The 22,322-nt window shown below is 40.2% G+C and overlaps 1 protein-coding gene and 1 long non-coding RNA gene across 14 annotated transcripts in view; both read left to right on the top strand.

The window, feature by feature from the left end:
• LOC130917366 (phospholipid-transporting ATPase ABCA1-like) overlaps positions 1–22,322 on the top strand; it is a 321,379-nt gene that overhangs the window by 279,390 nt on the left and 19,667 nt on the right. For 11 of the 13 annotated variants that reach the window (XM_057838802.1, XM_057838715.1, XM_057838723.1 and 8 more), the window contains 3 exons: positions 463–569; positions 6,820–6,961; positions 16,909–17,043. In XM_057838802.1, coding sequence (XP_057694785.1) covers positions 463–569; positions 6,820–6,961; positions 16,909–17,043 — 384 coding nt within the window. The remainder of the gene's footprint in view (positions 1–462; positions 570–6,819; positions 6,962–16,908; positions 17,044–22,322) is intronic. The other 2 variants (XM_057838765.1, XM_057838739.1) reach the window with 2 other exon arrangements.
• LOC130917429 (uncharacterized) lies at positions 14,424–16,402 on the top strand. Its single transcript, XR_009063463.1, has 3 exons — positions 14,424–14,622; positions 15,253–15,381; positions 15,498–16,402. It is a non-coding gene; the product is annotated as an uncharacterized LOC130917429 (long non-coding RNA).

Here is a 22,322-nt window from a genome sequence, read left to right as displayed (position 1 = left end):
CTGATAATTTCTGAAGACCTTATGTTAACCGAAATGACTGGGGATGATAATTAGGGTCCACTTGTCTGTGATCAAGTCTCAATATAAATCCACTTACACTGTGATGATCTCAGAGGTCGGTCTTTTAGGAGAAAATCAGGGATACGACAAGGAGTCCTGTAGACTGAGTAACACACTAGGCATGTCCAGAATAACGTTGTGGATAAAGCGGGATTAGAATATAAAAAGAAGCGTGAGTGTTTTCGCATTTCCCACTTTTCATTTTCAGAATAAATTTCTGTTTATTCAACAAATATTTATGCTTGAAACCTTGCAAACTTTTCAGGACACCAGAACAGCATAATAGTTGAGCTACTGACAATGCATCAGAAAAATCACTTTAAACATTTAAATGTATTTCTCTATCTCTTCTCTCTCACTCTCCCTCATATATACATATACATATATCAAATGACCTTCCAGTGTTTTGGCCTGCTTGGTGTCAATGGCGCAGGGAAAACGACGACATTTCGCATGCTGACGGGGGATACGACTGTCAGCTTCGGAAATGCTTTCCTCAACAACTGCAGGTTCACATTCTCTACTATAATTATTTCAAGGTTCCACGTTGTTTTTAAAAGTTTTAAATTACAAACCTAACCCTGATGAGCTCTCACTTGACCAGTTCGAGGACCATGTGGCTAACCGCTTAAAGGCAGCAGGGTGGTCCTGCACCAGTGAAATGACGACCCCTTAAGTTTATATGGATAAGACCTGTGACATCCATTACAGTCTGAAGCAACCGAAAGGATGTTTCCATTTTCTGGAAGGAGGACGGGAGCTTGCCATATGAATCTATTTGGCTAGGACTCTGTCATCTAGTCTAGTAACATGGCTGAGGAGACAGCACCGCCCTCTTTTCATTGTCATGGAGATTGTTGTCGGGATGCCAGTCTGTCTGTAAACCTCATTTAATTAGCAGATGTGGAGGGTATGCCTCAGGCAGCTTCTTCTTCAAAGCTTTGTGTGGATGAGGCAAGCGGTACCGCTACATATGAAACTCGTTCCAGGACCTGGTTTGTAAGTCGAAATGGTAGCACATCGATAACGAGTCAATTTTATGTCTGACGTCGAAAGGATGGTATGTCAATGCGTACATATGTGGAAGTACCACTGTATTGGTTTGGAAGTAGAGAGACTACACGGATGTTGAAGATGATGCATATGTTGGTAGAAATCTGATTCTTCTCACTGTGCCACACTCTCTTCAGGAGCTCAAAAGTATTATGGGTTGGCTGCAAATGATGATAGCTGCCAGAATGCTAGCTGTAGGACCATGTTATTTTGGATCTGAGGTAGACAAGATCTTCAAACGGCTTCAACCTACTCTTTGATGATGTGGATGACCTGTGGTGTTGTCAGAAACTAGTCTAACAGAGATAGTATTTTAGTCTTTGTCCAGCTGACAGTGAGACATGTGAAGCAGTTGTGAAGTCACCACACTGTTTAGGGCAGTGCTGCAGGGTACTTGTGAGCCATTAGTTAACAGCAATGTTGAAGAGGCTGAGGGTAGTGATTTCAAAGGTAGTGATCTGATACAACACCCCCTGGACTAAGCCTGCAGTTGGTGTTTGAAAGAAGATTTAACAGAATACTGACGTACTTTGCTGGGTTACCAATGACTTGAAGAAACTGCCAGAAAGTGTTTCTGTAGATGGAGTTAAAGGCTGCTTGAGATGGACGTAATTTTTTGTACCCACCTTCATCCTTAACTCAGTTTTTTCTCGACCTTTTGAGCTTCCATTTTATCCTATGTGTTTGTAAATTTTTATTCTATTTCTTGGAGTGTTTATAAAGGCGCTTGAATTGTATTACTATATTATTATTAGGGCTGTCAAACGATTAAAATTTTTAATCGAGTTAATCACAGCTTAAGAATTAACCGTAATTAATCGCAATTCAAACCATCTCTAAAATATGCCATATTTTTCTCTAAATTATTGTTGGAATGGAAAGATAAGACACAAGACGGATATACACATTAAACATACTGTACATAAATACTGTATTTGTTTATTATAACAATAAATCAAAAAGGTGGCATTAACATTGTTAACATTCTGTGAAAAGGATCCATGGATCAGACTTGTAGTTCTTAAAAGATAAAATGTTAGTATAAGGTATATAAATTTTATATTAAAACTAAGGCTGTCAAAATTATCGCGTTAACGGTCAGACAGATTTAAATGACAGTAGACTGAAAACGCTCACTTGTTATGGAGTTTTGCTGCCCTCTGCTGGCGCTTGGGTGAATGACCATCCCACATATTGCCTCAAACAGATTACAATGAGGCCGTTTATGGACATTAAGAGTGAAGAGAATGCCACCGGCCGCTTGGGGGCAGCGCCGTTCCATACTCATGTTATTTCTTCCAAACGTGGGAGAATTAGTAGTTGTGAGACGTTTATGCTGTATTCACAATGCAATGCAAATTGCTATTTGTGCTCCACACATATTTCGGTAAGTTTTCTTTCTTTTAGTGGCAATTGTGTCTCTTGTTGTATTTTGGGTAAGATATGTACAGATATATGTTATACAGTAGAGGCAAGTGGGCAAAGGCGTTCTTTGGACTGTGCCGTTTATTGGCAACTCCTTCATAACAAACATACACCCATTGGCAGTGTATCAAATACTTGTTCTCCCCACTGCAAGTATCGTTTAGTGAAAGCACAACAAAAATAATATTCCTATCTCTCCCCAAAAAAATAATGTTCACAAAAAGAAAAGCACTTCAGTCTATAGTAATGAGGCCCTATTCTGACACACAGCTAAACAACCATGCAAAATGAACTGGCATTCCATATCAAAATAGCTATGCAAAATACACGTAAAACTTAGACTTTGGTCACTCTATTTTTATTATTGTTATTTTTATTCTTCTTATTATATTAACTCTACTTTTGATTGAAAATTTTACAAATTTTATTCAAACAAAAAAATGAGGGGTTTTAATATAAAATTACTATAACTTGTAACTATAACATTTATCGTTTAGGAACTACAAGTCTTTCTATCCGTGGATCACTTTAACAGAAAGAATGTTAATGCCATTTGTGGATTTATTGTTACAATAAACAAATACAGTACTTATGTACAGTATGTTGTATGTATATATCCGTCGTGTGTCTTATCTTTCCATTCCAACAATAATTTACAGAAAAAAATGGCATATTTTAGAGATGGTTTGAATTGCGATTAATTAATTTTTAAGCTGTAATTAACTCGATTAAAAATTTTAATCGTTTGACATCCCTAATTAAAACCCCTCTTTAAAAAACCAGAGGGGGGTCTAGAGGCTCCCAATTTCCAACACTATTATATAGCAAATCAAATACAATATCTTATTAGGTGGTTACATCTTAACACTGAACAACAGTCATGGCTAAAATTAGAGCAAACAGATTGCAACCGAATACAATTGGCAAACCTCCCCTTTATTAGTTCTAGTATCAAGCACCATAGCTGTTTCAAAAACCCAATGATAGCATGTACCTTGAAAGCCTGGTGGAGAGGTATGGAAATTACGCAATCACAATTAGCCCCATGTAAATTTTCACCAATCTGGCACAACCCAGACTTTGGAGTTGATAAAATTCCTATTTATTTCAGTACATGGTACAAACCAGTTGCAGCATTTGTTTAAAGATAATACATTTATGTCATTTGAAAAAAATACTACAAGATTTCCAGATCAAAGGGGTCAATTTCCTCCAATACAATAAAATCAGGGCAGCCATCAGAAGCAAATTCCCATCACTAACGAGTACGTTAGACCCACCACATTTCGTGAATAAAATAATAAACATCCGCCCTCAATAAAAAAAAAAAAAAGTTTCCAAAGTATATAAAGCCCTCTCATGTAGCAACTCTACTTGTCTACCAATTGCAAAATGGAATAACGAACTTTCGGTAACATTAGATAATAACTATTGGTCCAACATCTGTGAAAATACATTCACAATGACAAAAAATAAGAACCTTTAACTTATACAGTTCAAAATATTGCACAGATGGCATATTACTCAATCTAAAATGTACAAAATGGGGTGCTCCCAATCAGATAATGTACAAGCTGCAACGAAAATACGTCAGACACATACCTTCATGCTCTTTGGCAATGTAAACCAGTGAAAGAATTTTGGTCACATCTAACGAAGAAACTCTCTTTCCTATTGAACTGCAGGATTCCATTGTCTCCAACTCTGTCTGCTTGGCGATCTAAATACAGTGAATATCACTAACCATCAAGCCTGTCAACTACTAGTAAGCTTAACGATAGCCAAAAAAACAATATTGTTGAATTGGAAAAACAAACAAAACATAAGCATGAACCAATGGCTAAATTTAATCATTGAATGTATAACATTAGAGAAAATATCTGCCAAACAGACAAATAAAATGGACAAATACGAACAACAGTGGGAAACAATCGCAAGAAGAATGAACATAGAATAAGGACTCTCTCTCGCCTGCGAAGGAGTGCCACAAAAATAATGAAAATGTATACATAAATTGATATATGCGGGGTGTCCAGGAAAGTTGTATGTATCCTTTTGCAGCTGAAAACTGGACATGTTTAAATCTGAACTGCTTTATACACTTCCAGGAGCATGCAATAAATAATTTTTCTCCCTTCACAGTTTAATCGGTCAATGGGTTTAATCTACAAAGTAACCCATAGACAATTTGGTTGCCAGCTGCTGGGGAACGTATGCAGATTTTCTGAACCCTATATATACCCTATATATTAATTACCAGACTCAGAATTATTAAGAAACTATGCTTAAATAATACACTTCACTGGTCCTTGGCATACATCTAAGGGTGTTTGATAAACCTCTTTTTCTGTCAGCTTCACAGGTGGAGTTTGTTGGCGTCCTGCCCTGTGCCGTCCCGTTGCCGGTCCTGGCCCCGGGGTTTTCAGCTAGGGCTTGTCTGGTTGCGTCTGGATGTGCGGGGGTCCCGTCGGGCGCGTGCTGGTCTCGTGAGCGGGTGGGGGTGCTGGTCCGGGGCCTTTCCCCGATCGGCCGGGTGGGGTGGGTGCTGGGTGGTGCATGCGGCGGCCATAGTTCCCTCCTGGGTCGGCCCGGCCGGAGCCGTGTCTCCCTGTACCAGGTGCCAGGGAGGTGCCCCCTGGTGTCATACCGCGCGCCCCTCCTGGCCTGGGGGTGGGGGGGGTTTGCGCTTTCGTCCCCTTGGTCTGTCTCCGGCCCCGTCCGCCTCTCTGGACAGCACCGGCTGCTGCTGCCCTCCTGCTGGCAGGGTGGCTGACGGGGCCTCATGGGGCCCACGGGGCCTTGGGTGGGGCTTGTTGTCACTTGCCGGTGAGGTGGACGCCCCCTGGTCTCCGGCGCTTGGCATAGCGCCTGCTCGGGGTGCGGGGTGGGTGCTCGGACGGCGGGGGGAGGGGAGGGCAGTTGCGGGTGCGCCGTGGGTGGTCTGGGGCGGGGGTTGATCGGGGCCCTAGCGCTTCTCCACCCTGCGGCCGGTGGTTCCGGTGGACGGGGCCACGCCCGCGGGAGCCAGCCTCACGCACTTCTCACCTCAGCACTGTAAATATCTTTCACCCTAGCACTTACATACTCATACATTTCTCCGGGGGGAGTTCGGACGGGGCCATACAGTCCCGGCCCAGCCCCCCCCCCCCCCCCCCCTTCCTGTTTTTAATGCATCACACACCAAGTTTATGGGATGGTTGGGACCTGTTGGGGGGGTGCCTCACGGTTACCTCCTCAAGACAGGCCCGCCATCCCAGCACCTTTTTTAACGCACCACATACATCACACTCCACAGGAGAGCGCCGGCAGAGGGCGGTGGGACGGGCGGCTGGGCAGAAATTCCATGCTGCGGTCCCACTACCCTAAGCCAAGCTCTCCTATTTTAATGCATACATAGCACTACCCTCCCCTCACAATCCCATTACGGTGCTGGGTAATGGCTGCCAGCCAGGAATCTGGCAGCCGTAGTAATAGGGTGGTAGGTAAGTCCCTATGGCGTGGCTTATGGGGCGTGGCCTCCACTCTGCCTGGGCTGCTGGCCGCGGGAGTGGGGCGAGGTCGGGGCTCCGAGCTTGCCAGCTTGGCCGCCGGTGTATCGGCTGGGTGTTGCCTGCTCCGGCGGGGGACCCTGCCCTGGGCCTGGTGGGCCGCTGGGGGTCCCGTGGCGTGTGTTGCCGGTAGGGGCGCTGCGGCTGTGGCTCGTGGGCCGGGTGCGTGAGCGGGGTTGGGGGTGAATGTGGGGTTGGTGGTGCATCCCCTCTAGCCATCCCTGAGGGCCGGTTGATGGGTGCGCGGGTGGCCCAGGGGGCCACCCTGCATCCCAGGGGGGTGACGATGGCTCCTTTGCTGGGCTGTGAAAGTCACAGGTCTGTAGTCATTGAGATGGATCGGTCGTCTTTTCTTTAGAACTGGACCAACGCAGGAGGTCTTCCACATGTTGGGCACAATCATCCGCTTCAAGGAATGATGGAAGAGTTGTTGAAGTACTCCTACAAGCTGCCCAGCACACACCTTGAAGACCCAGGGTTTGCTTTTGTCTTACCCAATGACTGTTGACTTTGAGAGAGAAAACGGAGAGAGGGAGATGTTGAGGTGGCCAAGTTCTTGATGAAAGGGGAACACAATCGTCAACAGAGGTGTGATTGGGAACAGGAATGGTGGGTGGGGACCAAGACCCACTGCCTGAGCTCACTGAAGTGGAAGATGTATTGAATCTAGAATGATTTTGCCATCCACTAAAGCACACATGACATATTGTTAATACAATTTCCTTTTTCGTAGTGTCGCACGTGAAATGGACAAGGTTCACCAGAGGATGGGATACTGCCCACAGTTTGACACCATGTGGGGGTTGCTGACTGGTACCGAACACCTGGAACTGTATGCTCGTCTACGAGGGGTGCCTGAGGAGTCTGTCACCAAGGTGCCAATATCGATTCACCCAAAGTTATTAAAAATAATGAAAAAATATGTAGGGAAAATGAAAATTGCATCTCAAAATTTCAGTTGTAGTGCTGAAACAGTTACTTGAACTCATTCACTTTCACTACCAGCGTTTTTGGGGAATTTGTTTCAAGTCTCCTTTGGCATAGGAATCACTTACTGTACTTATTTTCACCCTTCTGTCATTGTTTGTATGCTACCCTCATTGAAATATGAAAATCTATAAATGTTTGGGTGGTGGTTTTGGTTAAACAGGCATGAAAATCACTCAGCTTTCGGCATAATTCGCTGTTTTGATGTCAAAAAGGGTGACCTACGTGAATTGTGTAGATCAGAGGAGAAAATTTTTAGGGGGTGATGAGGGGAGTCGTAAGTCTAACTAACTAACTAACTAACTAACTAACTAACTAACTAACTAACTAACTAACTAACTAACTAACTAACTAACTAACTAACTAACTAACTAACTAACTAACGACATGTTTTATTGAAGTCGCTAAGCCTGTCGCGACATGCAATGAGTCCATTTATCGCAAGGTAAATAAAAATGAGGGCAGTAATTTTCACGGCTGCGTTTTATCACCGCGTGCATGCATACATGTGTGCGTGCGTGTGGATGACATATGAGACTCCAGTTGTTGTGTCCAGATGTTTATTGGTCAAACACCACTACGTAGAATTACAGTTCACACATTCAAAATAAGGAAACAATCTATATTAAACACTGTAAGCATTAGCATTGCTAAACTGAGATTAATGGGGGAAAAAAGACAACCTACTGGACTGTCTCAGAAAATTAGAATACACAATATTCTAATTTTCTGAGACAGTCCTGTATATTGTTCTATGTAAAGGACGTCAGCCAAGGTCGGCCCCCCACATTTTTACCACGCCAAATCTGGTCCCCTTTGCAAAAAGTTTGGACACCCCTGCTTTAAATGGTGGATTAATGTACAGGACTGTCTCAGAAAATTAGAATATTGTGTATTCTAATTTCCTGAGACAGTCCAGTACTTCAGCCTGCTATAAACATTGGCAGTCTATTCCAAAACGCAAACTTGCGGTTAAACATCAAACATGAAAAATCGCTGGTTAACAGCATTTGCAAATGAAAAAAATGAAAAAAAAAAAAAAAATCTATTCGTGACACCACAAGCAATGCCGAAAAGTGCTTTTTGCGGAGTGTAAAGTTGTTAGCGGTTTAGCGAACATACTTCCGGTGAACATTTCAAAATAAAAGCATGTCACGTTTGTCATATAAATAATGATTTCTGGAGTTAATCCCACATGCTTCAGAAATTAATACTATAATATGTAAATACTATAATACTACAGAATTCAGATTTTACACTAAGAATAGCTTTAAAATGACACCCTTTTTAAAAATATGATTGACAATGAATATTATAATTATTATAATACTATTATATCTAGTAGTATACTATAATAATGATGCTACACATTTTTTGTATAAGAATTGTTTTGAATAATGTTGAAAGGCGAAGTCAGAAATGTTAAGCGGCAACAAAAAATTCATTGCCAAATTAGTAAAAAAGAAAAAAAAATATTAGTCGACTAATTGTAAAAATAGTCGGCTGACTAATCGGGAGAAAACCAGTCGTTTGGGACAGGCCAACCGGAACATATTTCCTCCACACCCTTCTCACCTTTTTAACCCCTGACCCATATTCATGCCTGGTTAAAGCAGACACTATTTTTTTGTGTGATTTTGACAAAGATCAGATCATATTTGATGGTGATTTTATGCAGAAATCTGAGAAATTCCAAAAGGTTCAGATACTTTTTCATACCACTGTATGTTTGTTTATTTATTTATTTATTTTTGCTCTCGAGCTGCAGCCGTGGAGATACAAAGGAAATACAGTATTTAACATTTTATTTATACCAGACCTACACTCACAAAGAGAGTGAAATTTAATTTTTAGTTTCAGTTCGAGAATTTGTCATTTTACAAAGGCAAGCTAAAACGACTAACTGAACCAGGTTGAAAATTAACATTTGGTGCATTTTCATTGCTAATGTGGACATAAAGGATACAAAATATTTTTTTTTAAAAACAAACAAACAACAATGTTATCCATACGTTATATTAGGGATGTTCCCGATCTGATCACGATTTGAAATTGAGCCGATCGGGCCATTTTTCAAAGGATCATAATCGGATGAAAAAGATTGTTTTTTAATTTAAAAAAAAAAAAAAAAAAAACTTTTTTAAGGGCTGAAAAGTAACAAAATAATCCAGAATACAATAGCATTGTCAAAAGAAACATAAATGGATATGTTTTATACTCTGCAACACTCCGATAAAAAGCGGAAGTACTGTGTACAATACTGTACTGTAACATGTTTCGTAACTTTTGTGAAAAAAAAAAAATCTGTATCCGTTGGGGACTGTCTCGGCAGATTCTCAAAATCAGGTGACTTAAACTCGTGTGCAAAAATATGCGATCGGGACATACCTAATATACAGTGCTCAAACAAATAAAGGGAACACTATCGTAACATGTTGCAGATCTGAATGAGATATTTTATTACTGTAGATATGGACGTAAAACAGTCTCAATTCTTGGTTAAAAGCAAAAAACAGAACAGTTGGCAGTTATTTTACGTAAATATTGCGAGGTATAATGCCATCGCAGTGGCTGCTATTTTCACCCATTGTTTTTTTTCCACAACGTTTCAAAATGCATGCATGGTCCGAAAAATATAATAATTACCTTGAATCCTCCAACAAATAACTCCTGACAATCCTTCATGTTCGTATGCGGTCAAGCTTTCGTACGTTTTAAATGTAAATCCGGCTTTCACTCCCACCGACCTTTAATAAATGAAGCTAAGTCACACAGCCCCCTACAGGCAGGCTGGGCACGGAGAATGAAGAAGCTTTCCAGTCAAGTATCTTGATGTCTATGCTTTGAAGTAATGTCTTTTATACAAGTCCAAATGTGGCTCAGTAGTGTGTGTGGCCTCAGCGGGCCTGTATGACCTCCCTACAACACTTGGGAATGCTCCCAGATCTCTCCTCCCAGATCTAGACCAGGGCATCACTGAGCTCCTAAACAGTCTGAGGAGCAATGTGGCAGCCCTGTAGGAGATTACTCCAGGAGAGTTGGACAGCTCCGTAGAGGGTCCTTAAACCTTGAGCAGGGTCGCTTTCTGCTCTTTGTTCACGGAATAACAGGTTGAGCACTGCCAGAGCCCTACAAAATGACCTCTAGAAGATCACTTGTGTGAATGTTTCTGACCAAACAATCATAAAAAGGGTTCATGAGGATGGCCTGAGGGCCCGGCCTCCTGTAGTGAGCCCCGTGCTGACTGCCCAGCACCGTAGATGTCGACTGACATTTACCATAGACCGCCAAAATTTGCAACTACGCCACTGGCTCTGTGCTCTTTACCGATGAAAGCAGGTTCAACCTGAGCACCTGCGACAGACGTGAAAGGGTCCGGAGATACCGTGCAGAACGTTAGGCTGCCTGCAACATCAGGATGGCCGGTTTGGTAGTGGGTCAGTGATAGTAAGGGTAGGTATATCCCTGGTATGAGTGTGACAATATCTCGATACAGCGATATATCGCGATATTTTGCTACCCGATTGGTTATCGATATGCTCCCGCCAAGTATCGATACTTTTAGTTGACATATTGGCCATAGAACGGAGTAGGAATGCTGTAAACTGCTCAATGTTTGTTGAGCAATTCCTTGGCGGCCCGCTAGGGGCGCTAATGAGTGGCGGTGAAGATAAAGTGTGCACAAGTCGTTTGAAGAAGAGACGAAGCTCCAAGTGGGTTGAGGAAAATAAAAAAGCTCTGTGAGAACGGTGGAGGAAAAAGTTAGAAAATATTGCTACAAATCACATTTGGACACACTTTAGAGTTTACACCAACAAGAAAAGAATTAAAGTGAATAAGGACTTTGCTGTATGCAAGAATTGTCCAAGAAAAATAAGGTTCGCTGGCAGCTGGTGACGTAGTGGACACCGGAGTTTGTGTGCTTCGCTTTCATCGCTTGAGGTAAGAAAGTTTTGCAATGTAATTGACTTTTTAATTTACATGTATTATTTTGATGATATTTGGTGTTGAATGATATAAAATAAACCAGGACCCTAAACTGGATGAAAAGGAATATCGAACAAGCCTACATGAATTTACTGATTTATTTGATATTATTTGAGTACCACTTTCCATCTAGTTTACTACACAAACTGTTAATACTACCATTTTGATACAATAGAGGGAGACGGACATCCGGGCATTTAATGACGTCACCAGCCATAAAAAGCGTCGCCATATTGACAATGGGGTAAAACACCAGTCACTTATAATAGAAACGCATTGAACTTTCTTTGCCGTCGGAATGGCTAAAAGTTGCTGTGTTGCGGGTTGTCACACAAGGAAGAGTTCGTAGCCGCATTTGAAGTTCTTCATTCTTCCACGTGAGAAAAAAAGGGAGTAACAAATGGCTGAGCGCAATTAATCGAGGAACAGTAAAAGAAAACCATTCCGTGGACTATTTTCACCTGTGGGAACCTAAATCCATTTACGTTTGCAGCCAACATTTTATTACTGGTGAGTTTAATCGATTATATTTTGCCCCAATTAGCTGCTACGATTCAATAGACTAGGCAGTGGTTATTTTTACCTTAACCGGCAACTCGCAAAGTGTTTTTTTTCTTTTGCCGTGAACTGCTCTGATTAGTCAATCGGTATACTATTGGCCTGGTGGGAATTGTTTTTTTTTTTTTTTTTTTTTTTGCCGTGACGTGTTGACGGCTAAATAAAGCTTCGAGGCAAATTACCGGTAACGGCAGAAATAATCACTTCGTATATACTACCAATTTTCTCAGTTCCACACAGTACATATTCCATGTAAATGATAAAGGTCAACTTACTGGGTGACATTATGAGGTAGTTGTAGATGTTTCCGAACTCCACTGCAGGCCATTCCTTTGTTTATCCAGCTATCAGCTGCGACTTTGTATCGGCAGCTTTCTACGCCAATAAACGCTAATTTTAAATTGCATCGCCTCCTCTCGTCTGTTGGCAGTGACTCGTGATAATAGTAAGCCACGTTTAAGACGTTTTTAGGAAAAAAGACGCAAAACACACCTGAAATATATGAATTTCAGACGTCTGTCTATGGAATGTGAAGCTGTGCGTACCCCCTTCACAAAATGGCGACACGTTGCTAAGCAAGGTGACGTCATCGTGATATCACGCCGATTTCCTCCATAAGCTATAAAAATGGTTTGAATAGCTTCCAAGATATATAAGGTGATGTGCATGATAATTAATGTAGCCTACATATTAAAAATAGGTAATTATTGCATTTTTAATTTCTATACATTCATATATTTTTTTTAAATGTAATCAATACTTCCAACACGACAACAAAATTAGGATTTAAACTCAAAAGCTAATAAGTAGGTAATATTTTTTGTTCTATTTTTTTTTTAAGGTGAGGAAGAATGCGACTGACCGAATGCGACATCTCAAATGCTGAAGCAGATTGGGGAAGTGCTCGAACCAATGCTTTTGGCAACAAAGGTCATATACGAAGAAAAAACCCACCAATTTTATCATTGCCCCACTCCAAACTCAACTGCTGACAGACACCTACAGCTTTGTTAATTATTTTTTAAAAGACTTAAAACTTTAAAGAAATTAATGGTGCTATTCATCATGATCTCTCCAAAGATATCAGTGGTTGTGGTGTGTTTCCTCTATATGCGCAGGTACACAATTTGCAGTAGATGTATATTTTACCGCAATGTTGCACAAAAAAAAAGGTGTCACTGTTCAATAAATGACTTAAACAGTATTTTTTTCTATTTTGAAATATCTTTTTTTTTGTTTTGTTTTGTTTCAATAGTTGTATCGTAGAATATCATGTATCAAATTTCTGACCAGTATATCGATAATCGCTGTATCGTGATATCGTGAGATAATCGTTATCGTGAGCCTTGTATCGCGAATCGTATTGTATCGTGAGGTGCCCTGAGGTTCCCACTCCTAATCTATGGAAAGACGCACAGACCTCTAAAGATAATTAGTAGTATTAGTTAGATAATGGCACCTTGTGTAGTGTCGTGGGAAATGGGTCCCAAATTAAAAAAATATGTATATATTTTTTTACTAATTTAGCGATGAAATTTTTCTTGACGCTTATCAATTCACAAAACATTTTGGAACACTTAAATTATTTATTAAAGTACAAATAAACACGTAAGTAACAATAATAAATCACAAATAAACAATGAGTTCAAATGCTGAAAGAATGGAATGCAAACAGATTGAGAACACTGACTTCGCCTTTCCAACATGATTCAAAATAATTCTTAAATAAACACCTAACATTAATATTATAATATAGTACTATATATAATAGTATTATAATAATTTTAATAATTATTCATTGCCAATCAGATTTTTCATGAAGGGCGTCATTTTAAAGGTATTCTTAGTGCAGAATCTGAATTCTGAAGTAGGTGGATTAACTCCAGAAATCGTTATTTATATGACGAACATGACATGTTTTTATTTCGGAATGCTCACCGGAAGTACGTTCGCTAAACAGCTAACTTCAGCTTTACACTCTGCAAAAAAAGCAGAGATTTTTTTTTCATTTTTCTCTTTTGCAAATGCTGTTAACCAGCGATTTTTCATGTTTGAAGTGTCACCTTATAACCGCAAGTTTGCTTTCACGAGACGACTGCCAATGTTTATAGCAGGCTAAAGTAGGTCCCCCCCCCACCATTCACCTCAGTGTAGCAGTGCTAACGTTACAGTGTTTAATATAGATGTGTTTCCTTATTTTGTATGTCTGAACTTTAATTCTACAGCTTGTTGATAAGAGAAAAGAACTGGAGTCTCATATGCCATCAGCACGCAGGCACGCACGGGTGCAGCGATAATATGCAGCCGTGAAAATTAGTGCCCTCATTTTTATTTGCCGTGCGATAAATGGACTCATTGCATATCGCGACAGGCTTAGCAACTTCAATAAAACATGTCGTTAGTTAGTTAGTTAGTTAGTTAGTTAGTTAGTTAGTTAGTTAGTTAGTTAGTTAGTTAGTTAGTTAGTTAGTTAGTTAGTTAGTTAGTTAGTCAGTTAGTCAGTTAGTCAGTTCGTTAGTTAGACTTACAAACTGGGTGACGGCGCTGTAGGTGTTTATTCACGGCCGACGTGCAGCCAAGCTTGGCATTGAAGAGACAGGACACAAGAGTGTACCCTCTTTTGTTTCTTTGAAATAAGTCAGTGTTTTGGACACTCTGGTGCGTTTTTTTGGCTTTGTGCCACTTTCCCCGCTTGCATACAGAGCGTCCGACTTTCTGAACTTTCCACGCATATATTTTTTTTAACCCTTCATTAACCCCTTAACGCCGAATGTCGCGATTCGGCATCATACCGTTCCAGCTTTGAAAGCGGCCAAAATATCGTCTGCCTTTGTTCACTGCCGGTACATTAATGTCAAACACATGCCTAGGAACCTTTTTCAAGCATTAGTTTCAGTCGTGTCCGACCAGAGACAACACCGCTTCCTTTTCCGGACCGTGATATTCAAGATGAAAGCCACGTCGAAGTCCTGCGCACCAACTTGACTAATTCATTCAATTCAAGGTAAGTCAGCTAAAATAAAAAAATATGTACCGTCTTATTGTGTACTTGTGTTGCTAACACGATGAGATAGAGTTTCTATGATGAGTATTTTTGAAGCTCTATGACGATTTTGGTTTGTAGCGCTATCGCTACAGCCGGCATCATCGGAAAAGCACCTCCCCCCTCCCCCGCCACCCCGCAAACGTAAATGCGTTGTTTGTCGAAGGTTTGCAACACTCGCACGCGTTTTTTCTATAAACTATCACTCTCGTTATCATCTGTAAACATTACAAAAGTAATGTGTTGCATAAAAAAGGGCATTTGTGGTTACTATTTTTCTGTAGAACAAATAAATGAACGCATCCTTTATATGCAACGGTGCACACGGGTGCCTCCATGTCGTTCCACTTTTAGACACGTTTTATTCAGACATTGCCACACTTGTTGTCATCTGTAGACATAATAAACATAACATGTTGCATAAACAATGTCATTGCTATTGATTTATTTTTCTTATTTCTATATAATGAAAAATGAACACAGCATGAGCTGATAACTATCAAACAGAAGCAAATGTATGTATGTTGATGGTTTTCAACACATTTTGTTTTGAAATTATAACAGTAATTTCTTTACCTTATTTTTCTGCAGAAATACAAATGAATGCAGCAGCTTTTTACGCAAAGCTAGCACACCGGGCCAAACCACCTCCTGTTGAGAGTGCTCTCAGTGAGAGTGAGGGCAGCGATGAGGAGTACAATCCTAATAAAGCAATTGAAGGTGAGTTTGTGTCAAGTTTGAGCTTGTTTGACATCTATGGATGTAACTATGTGAACACACTGAAAAGATAAAAATGTTTGGTGTTTCCTAAAGCGATTTATTATTTTCTGCACCAGGTGATGAAAGCAGCAGCAATGACTCTACAGTGGACATTAGCAGCAGTGAGGAAGATGATGATGATCCGCCTCATCCACCTCCAACCACCAGTGCTGCACCTGCAAGACCTGCAAGAGCTACACCAAGGGCAGATCGAGCCTAAAGCAATATATCCAAAAAAAAGCCATACAAATTGGGATACAAGATTTTTGTACTGTGCGACACAAGAGGTCTGGTGCACTCATTTGACATATTCACAGGGAAAATAGATCCGGTACCAGGCCAACCAGACATAGGAGCCAGTGGTAACATTGTGCTCAAGCTTGCACAAGTCATTCATCCTGCTGTTCTTTGATAACTGGTTCTCATCTGTAGATCTGTTTGTTGCTCTTGCAAAAAAGGGCATACCTGCACTTGGGACCGTGCAGCACAATCGCCTGCGTGGGTGCTGTTTCAGTGCAGACTCATAGATGAAGAAGAAGCGAAGAGGGACATTTGAAGAGCAAGAGGCTCTTGTGGACAATGTCTGCATAAGAGTAGTGAAATGGTTTGACAATAGAGGGGTGATTGTTGCCAGCACATTTGCCAGTGCCCTGCCTGTTATGATAAAAATCATCTTTTATTTATTTATTTACATCATATGTCTTCTAGTCTGATTAAAAATGTGATGTACATCTGTGTTTAAACAAAAACAATAATTGTTTTTCAGAATTTCACAAGCAGTGAAAAAAGATGTTGCGATAAAAGTGTGTTCAGACCTGAGATGGGAATGTGCCTTTTTTGCCATTTGTTTTCCTTAATTGCCTGTTGTCGCTAATCGGCATCATACCTAAATGTATGACTATTTTATGGGCTATATTCAAATTAACACTTTCAATTTAATTTAGCATCTATTTGAAAGTAAAAACACACCCCAATTATTTTTTTTATTATTGGAAAAAAATTTAGGCATTGAGGGGTTAACTGTCGACGGGATGTTGTGCTGGTCGACGGATTTACGTCATCGATGACGTCGACTATGTCAACTAGTCCGGACAGCTCTAGGGTTTTTCCTATTTTAATTTTGCGTATAACTCAAAATCCAGACCCTAATAGTTAGAAACCTTTGACTTTCATTGATATATTTTGTGTGATTTTGTTGTCAGCACATTCGACTATGGAACGAACAAAGTATCTGATAAAAATATTTCATTCATTCAGATCTGCAGCAACTTAATTGTTCCCTTTATTTTTTGGGCAGTGTATATATAGTTGTTTTTTCATTTGTAGGGATAAATCTTAACATGTTCAAGTGATCAGTGATCAGTTTCTTTCCTATTTACAGCTCAAATTGTATCAAATTGTATGAAACACACAGTAAATTGCATTGTTTAACCAGGCCACTCCACAACATGTCAAAAACACAATTGTGTATTTTGTGTTTTCATTTAGGTGGCTGAATTGGCTTTGAAGAAGCTTGGACTAAGCAAGTTATCCAAGCAAAAAGCTGAAGTTTACAGCGTAGGCAATATGCGGAGGCTCAACACTGCTATCGCTCTCATTGGTGCTCCACCTGTTATATTTCTGGTGAGCAAGGCAGAACCATAATCGATCCAACTTTAAAATGGCTACAACGGACAAATAACCACAGAGGTGCTGTCATAAAATACCATGAAGCTAATTCCAGAAATGTCCAAAAAATTATCAGAGATTACTAACGCCTGCCATTGTCCTGTCCCTGACCTTTTTGGGACTTCCATATTGCTTGTAAAAGTTAATAAAGACTTTGACTAGAACCGTTAGACTCGCACCACTCGGTGCCCGGGCCGTATTAATAATAATCCTTTACATTCCAAAAGGACTCCAGCACCACTTAGTGCTCGGGCCCACGAATGATAATAATCTTTTGCATTACAATAGTGCTCTCTCATCATTTGGTGCTGGGGTCCTAATAATAACTAGGCTTGCAAACAGGACTAAACGGGCCCTCTTAATGGTGCAATCGGACGGCACGCAACTCAAGGTGGTGATAGATCGTCTCCTTTTCATCATCTCATGAGAAACTAAAATGTGCTCGAAACTCTTCTGTCTTTTCGTGTCAAACCTCATTTGTGTTGTTAACATGTCTGACGGATGTTTTGCATACCCGAGATGAGAAATACATTCATACACATAGGTGAAAAAAATGCTGTTTTTTTTGTATTTCCTGATATCCTACAAAAAAGTAGGCACTACTGATCTGTCCAGCTCAGTGATCTGCTTCCTTTTAATAGCGAACAAAAGGCATGGCAACAGACAGACATGTGGACATGGGCCTTAAAATGTAGTATTACCAAAGGTCTTTTAACTACAATGATCAACCTGAAAAGAACTGGACATGTATAAGTCAAGTGAGTGACTTTCTGTTGCCAATAATTGGTGCTGCTGATTTGATGCAAATGACCCCTACAGGACCCTACAGGTTACGACTCTCACCAAGCACGGGAAGTTTGGCGCAGATATGTTGTATATCTGCCAAGATGCGACTGTTCAAAATTTGTTGCGAGACATAATTGCATCGGTCACTTTCACTTTCATTTCTACTTCAACAAAACCTCAATATTTTTCATCAAGCCCCTGAACACATGTCTTATGGCTCCCCTGATGCAGGTTGGAGGTCAATTGATTTTTTTTTCCCTTGGAGAAGGAGCCTGTCTCGTAAAAAGGGCATTTCCTTTTCCCACTATGGGGTGCCAGGCCTAAATGGAACTATTTAAATGCAGTCGTGTTCAGGCTGAGGTTCCTCACATACATGCCAGATATGAAAAAGACACAAACATCATTGAGCATGTCTGGGGTAGGATGAAATAGGAGGCATGGAAGACGAAACCCAAGAATGTTGATGAACTCTGGGAGGCATGCAAGACTGCTTTCTTTGATGTTCCTGATGACTTCATCAATAAATTGTATGAATCCTTGCCGAACCGTATGGATGCAGTCCTTCAAGCCCATGGAAGTCATACAAAATATTAAATTAGGATCTCACATCACCACTACTTAATTCGCTTTTGTAATATATATTTGTAGGCTGTATTGGCACCATGGACCTCTGCATTATAATAATATACATACGTTGCTAATTAGTACCCAAAAAAAAGTTCTACTCACGGTTTCCAGTCATTTTTTAGTAATTAGCGTTTTCGTGTCGGTCTTTTTTTCCCGTGGGGCAGTGATATTGATACGGCGGAGTCGTATCGTCAGTGTGTGAAGCCATTTTAGGTCACGTGCACCAATAGGAGACGAGAATTGTTGCTATCGGTTTCGAAAACAAACAACATGGCGGCGACCGTGTCAAGCTATGACACGAGCGAAGATGAACAAAAGATAAGAAATCCGCATTCGAAATTTAGTCAAAAGGCATCGAAACGATGCTATATGCATCTCTCATCTGTCCAAGGGCGAAAAAGGGCAGGAATTTGGCCGAAACGGTGGGCAACTTGCTAAGCCTTTGTGGCTACGTCAGACAATGGCTTTCTCTCCAGGCTCCGTCGAAGGATCTTGCTGAAAATGTTAAACATTGCCTCGACATGGATTTTTAACGACATTGACTAAAGGTAAGCCACACACACGCCTTTTGTTGTGAATAACTATGGGAGTTGGGGGGCTAATGGTCAGATCACATATGAAGTTAAGACTTGCAATATGAATTCTGGGCTGTAGCGGTCATTATCATGATGTTAGATTGTTAACTTTGAGCAAAAAGTTTAGGTTGACAAACGACATAGTATTTAGTTTGTTTAACTGTAGTTCCAAAAACCTATTTGATAATTTTATTCAGGAAAAAATGGCAGAATAGATAAGCCTAGATAATTTGGATTGGAAGATTATGTAAATATGATATGGATGAAACAGTTCTCACATGGTTTATGTGTGTGTGTGTGTGCGTGTTTTTCAGAACTGAAACACCGTTCACTGACAGCTACAACTTCTTCTGTGAGACCGACGTCCATTAAAAGATGAGAGTTGAACAGGAAGTGCTGCGAATGGACAAGCTTGTGGAAATATGGCTTTATTGGGACCATGAAAAAAAGTGCTTAGAAAATGGATTTCATTCCACTACGCTGATTCTATATGTTAAGTGCCTTTTTTCAAAGCCAATACCCTCCTAACTCAGTCCCCAGCCAGAAATGTATCTTGATGTGAATACACAAAAATACAGATCTAGTGTTGCTGTTTTTGCTTGTTTTAAGTGTTATATTAATTCTGGCAACACGAAATCTTTATCAAATATCATAAACACATCTACCAAACATTTGAAACAAGTATTGGTGCCTTAGTATACACATAGGTGAATTCAGAAGGAGAAATGTAGCTAATTTCTTGAAGGAAAAACTTCAACATTAATTATTTGCACCCAGCACAATGAAATATATATTGAATTAAGCTAAAGGCTTATGTGTCATATATTAAAAAATATCACAACCTACTATGCAATGAAATATATAAAATAGAAAATGCACATCATTATCATAAATGGCTGAAAATCAACCGAATTGCTACCACACCCTCCTAAATCTGAATCATGGCAAAAATGTAATAAGACAATAAATTACAGGGTGATCAAAAAATAATGTGCCAAAATCATCAGGTGATACTTAAAAAATGAAAGACGTCACAAAAGAAGTGATGGACGCATGTGTTGAAGATAACTTCCAAGTTTTATTTCATGTCTCACAAGTGCTCAAATGTGAGCACACCCAGCAGCACGGACAAAATCAAGCCACGATGATAATTCCTCTCAAACGTGTGCATGTCGCAGTCATTGTCTTGATTGCAACTGTTGTTCGATATTTCACATCATCAGTACTTGCTGGACGTGTTGGTATGTTAAAGACAAAGTTCATTATCCATCTTCATGGCACATAACGTATGTTATACACTAAGTGTATGTTCCACCACTTCCAGTAAATATTGATGACATGAAAGATCAAATAACAGACACAATCAACGCGGGAGGGAGGAATTCTCATGTCAACTTGATGTTGTCCATGCTGCTGGTGATGGCCATATTTGAATACTATGAAAACATGAAATTGAACTTACCGTAGTTACTTCCTACATCTGTCCAAGGTAGTTTTTTTTTTTTTTTTTTTTTTAATTTTCGTTTTTGACATGGCATTATGATTTTGGCACAGCCTTTTTTAATCACACTGTATATACACAAAAGGTTGGAATCATTCAAGTATGGTACTGTTGTTACACAACATTTATTTAAACATGGTAGTGTCTCATACTATGAAAATACACATTATTACACATACAAATATTGAAAAACAAATTTAAAAAAATATATCTAGAAATAAAAAATAGTAAAACTGTACATGACAACATTACTCCTCCAAAAACGCTTTCATCAAAGTCATCATCCCATCCAAGTGTCTTCTGTTTCTTTGGAAACATTCTCGCATGCGTGGCACCGATATAAATCAGTACAAGAAAGTTTTGCAGACATACAGGAACATCTTCCCGTGTCACAATTGGTTGCCTTTCAACTACAGTTGACTACTTGCAAAACAGTATCAGGGGCAGGATTTTTAGTCATCCATGTCACTGCCAACTGCCCATCCTCAATGTCCCACCCATTCCCAATAGGTGAAGGGGCACACATTTTACCTGTCAGACAATGTTTCATAATTGCTGCTTGATAGTTTGCTGTCCTGCAATGTTGGTACAGAGCATCAGTTTTTGGGGGAATAGAATGTTCTGGCATGACTGATGAGGCCATACAGAAATATCTGCATTTGGCATCATTTTTGGCACATGACTGGCCAGACAGGTGGCACACGTATTTACACAACGTGTTAAATGTTTGTAGGTCAAGTTTAAAACTGCAGCCCAGCTTTGCAAACCCAGTCAGGTATTCTGTTTTATGACATGCAACAGAAAATGTATTTTTGCCTTTGTCATGAAAGGCACAAGCAGAGTCACAACCTGTGAATGCATGGATGCCAATGAGTGCTGAACACACACTAGTGCCAGGCGCTGCGGAGACCTTAAAGACGTCAGTCCTCGTTCTGTTGCCTCCTCCTGTGAAAAAATGCAGTTTACACTGTAAATCTTTCTGCAGACTTACAGCAATCACTGCCACGTCAGTATCAGGGCTTTTATTGACTACAGCTTGACGTTCTTGAGCCAAAAGGTTTATTTAACCATTGTCACCCATAACAGGTATACAATAAAAAGTTCTACTGGATTCACTTTCTATACACTGTATATACAGTGGGGAGAACAAGTATTTGATACACTGCCAATGGGTCTTCCCATTGGCAGTGTATCAAATACTTGTTCTCCCCACTGTACATTTTTAAAACAAAGTGGTATTGATATCTGGGCTAAAAAATGGTATCGTTACAACACTAGTTTAAATAAGAATTTTGTGAGCATAAGTTAATAACAATTAACCTTGAAGTAAAGGCGTGCGTGTGGCTTACCTGTAGTGAATGTCGTTAAAAATCCCAGTCGACGCATTTTCAGCAAGATCCTTCAACGGAGCCTGGGGAGAAAGCCATTGTCTGACGCAACCACGCAGGCTCTGCAAGTTTTTTCCAAATTCCTGCCCCTTTTCGCCCTTGGACAGATGAAAGGTGCATATAGCATCGTTTCGATGCCTTTTGACTAAATTTCGAATGCGGTTTTCTTATTTTTTGTTCATCTTCGCTCGTGTCGTAGCTTGACACGGTCGCCGCCATGTTGTTTGTTTTCGAAACCCATAGCAACAATCCTCATCTATTGGTTCACGTGACCTAAAATGGCTTCACACACTGACGATACGACTCCGCCGTATCAATATCACTGCGCCACGGGGGAAAAAAAAGACCGACACGAAA

Source organism: Corythoichthys intestinalis, chromosome 1, assembly GCF_030265065.1.
Source record: "Corythoichthys intestinalis isolate RoL2023-P3 chromosome 1, ASM3026506v1, whole genome shotgun sequence".
In the NCBI taxonomy this organism is placed as follows: Eukaryota; Metazoa; Chordata; class Actinopteri; order Syngnathiformes; family Syngnathidae; genus Corythoichthys; species Corythoichthys intestinalis.
The sequence above is the reverse complement of the archived record's forward strand: the minus strand, read 5'-3'. Positions and strand labels throughout refer to the sequence as shown.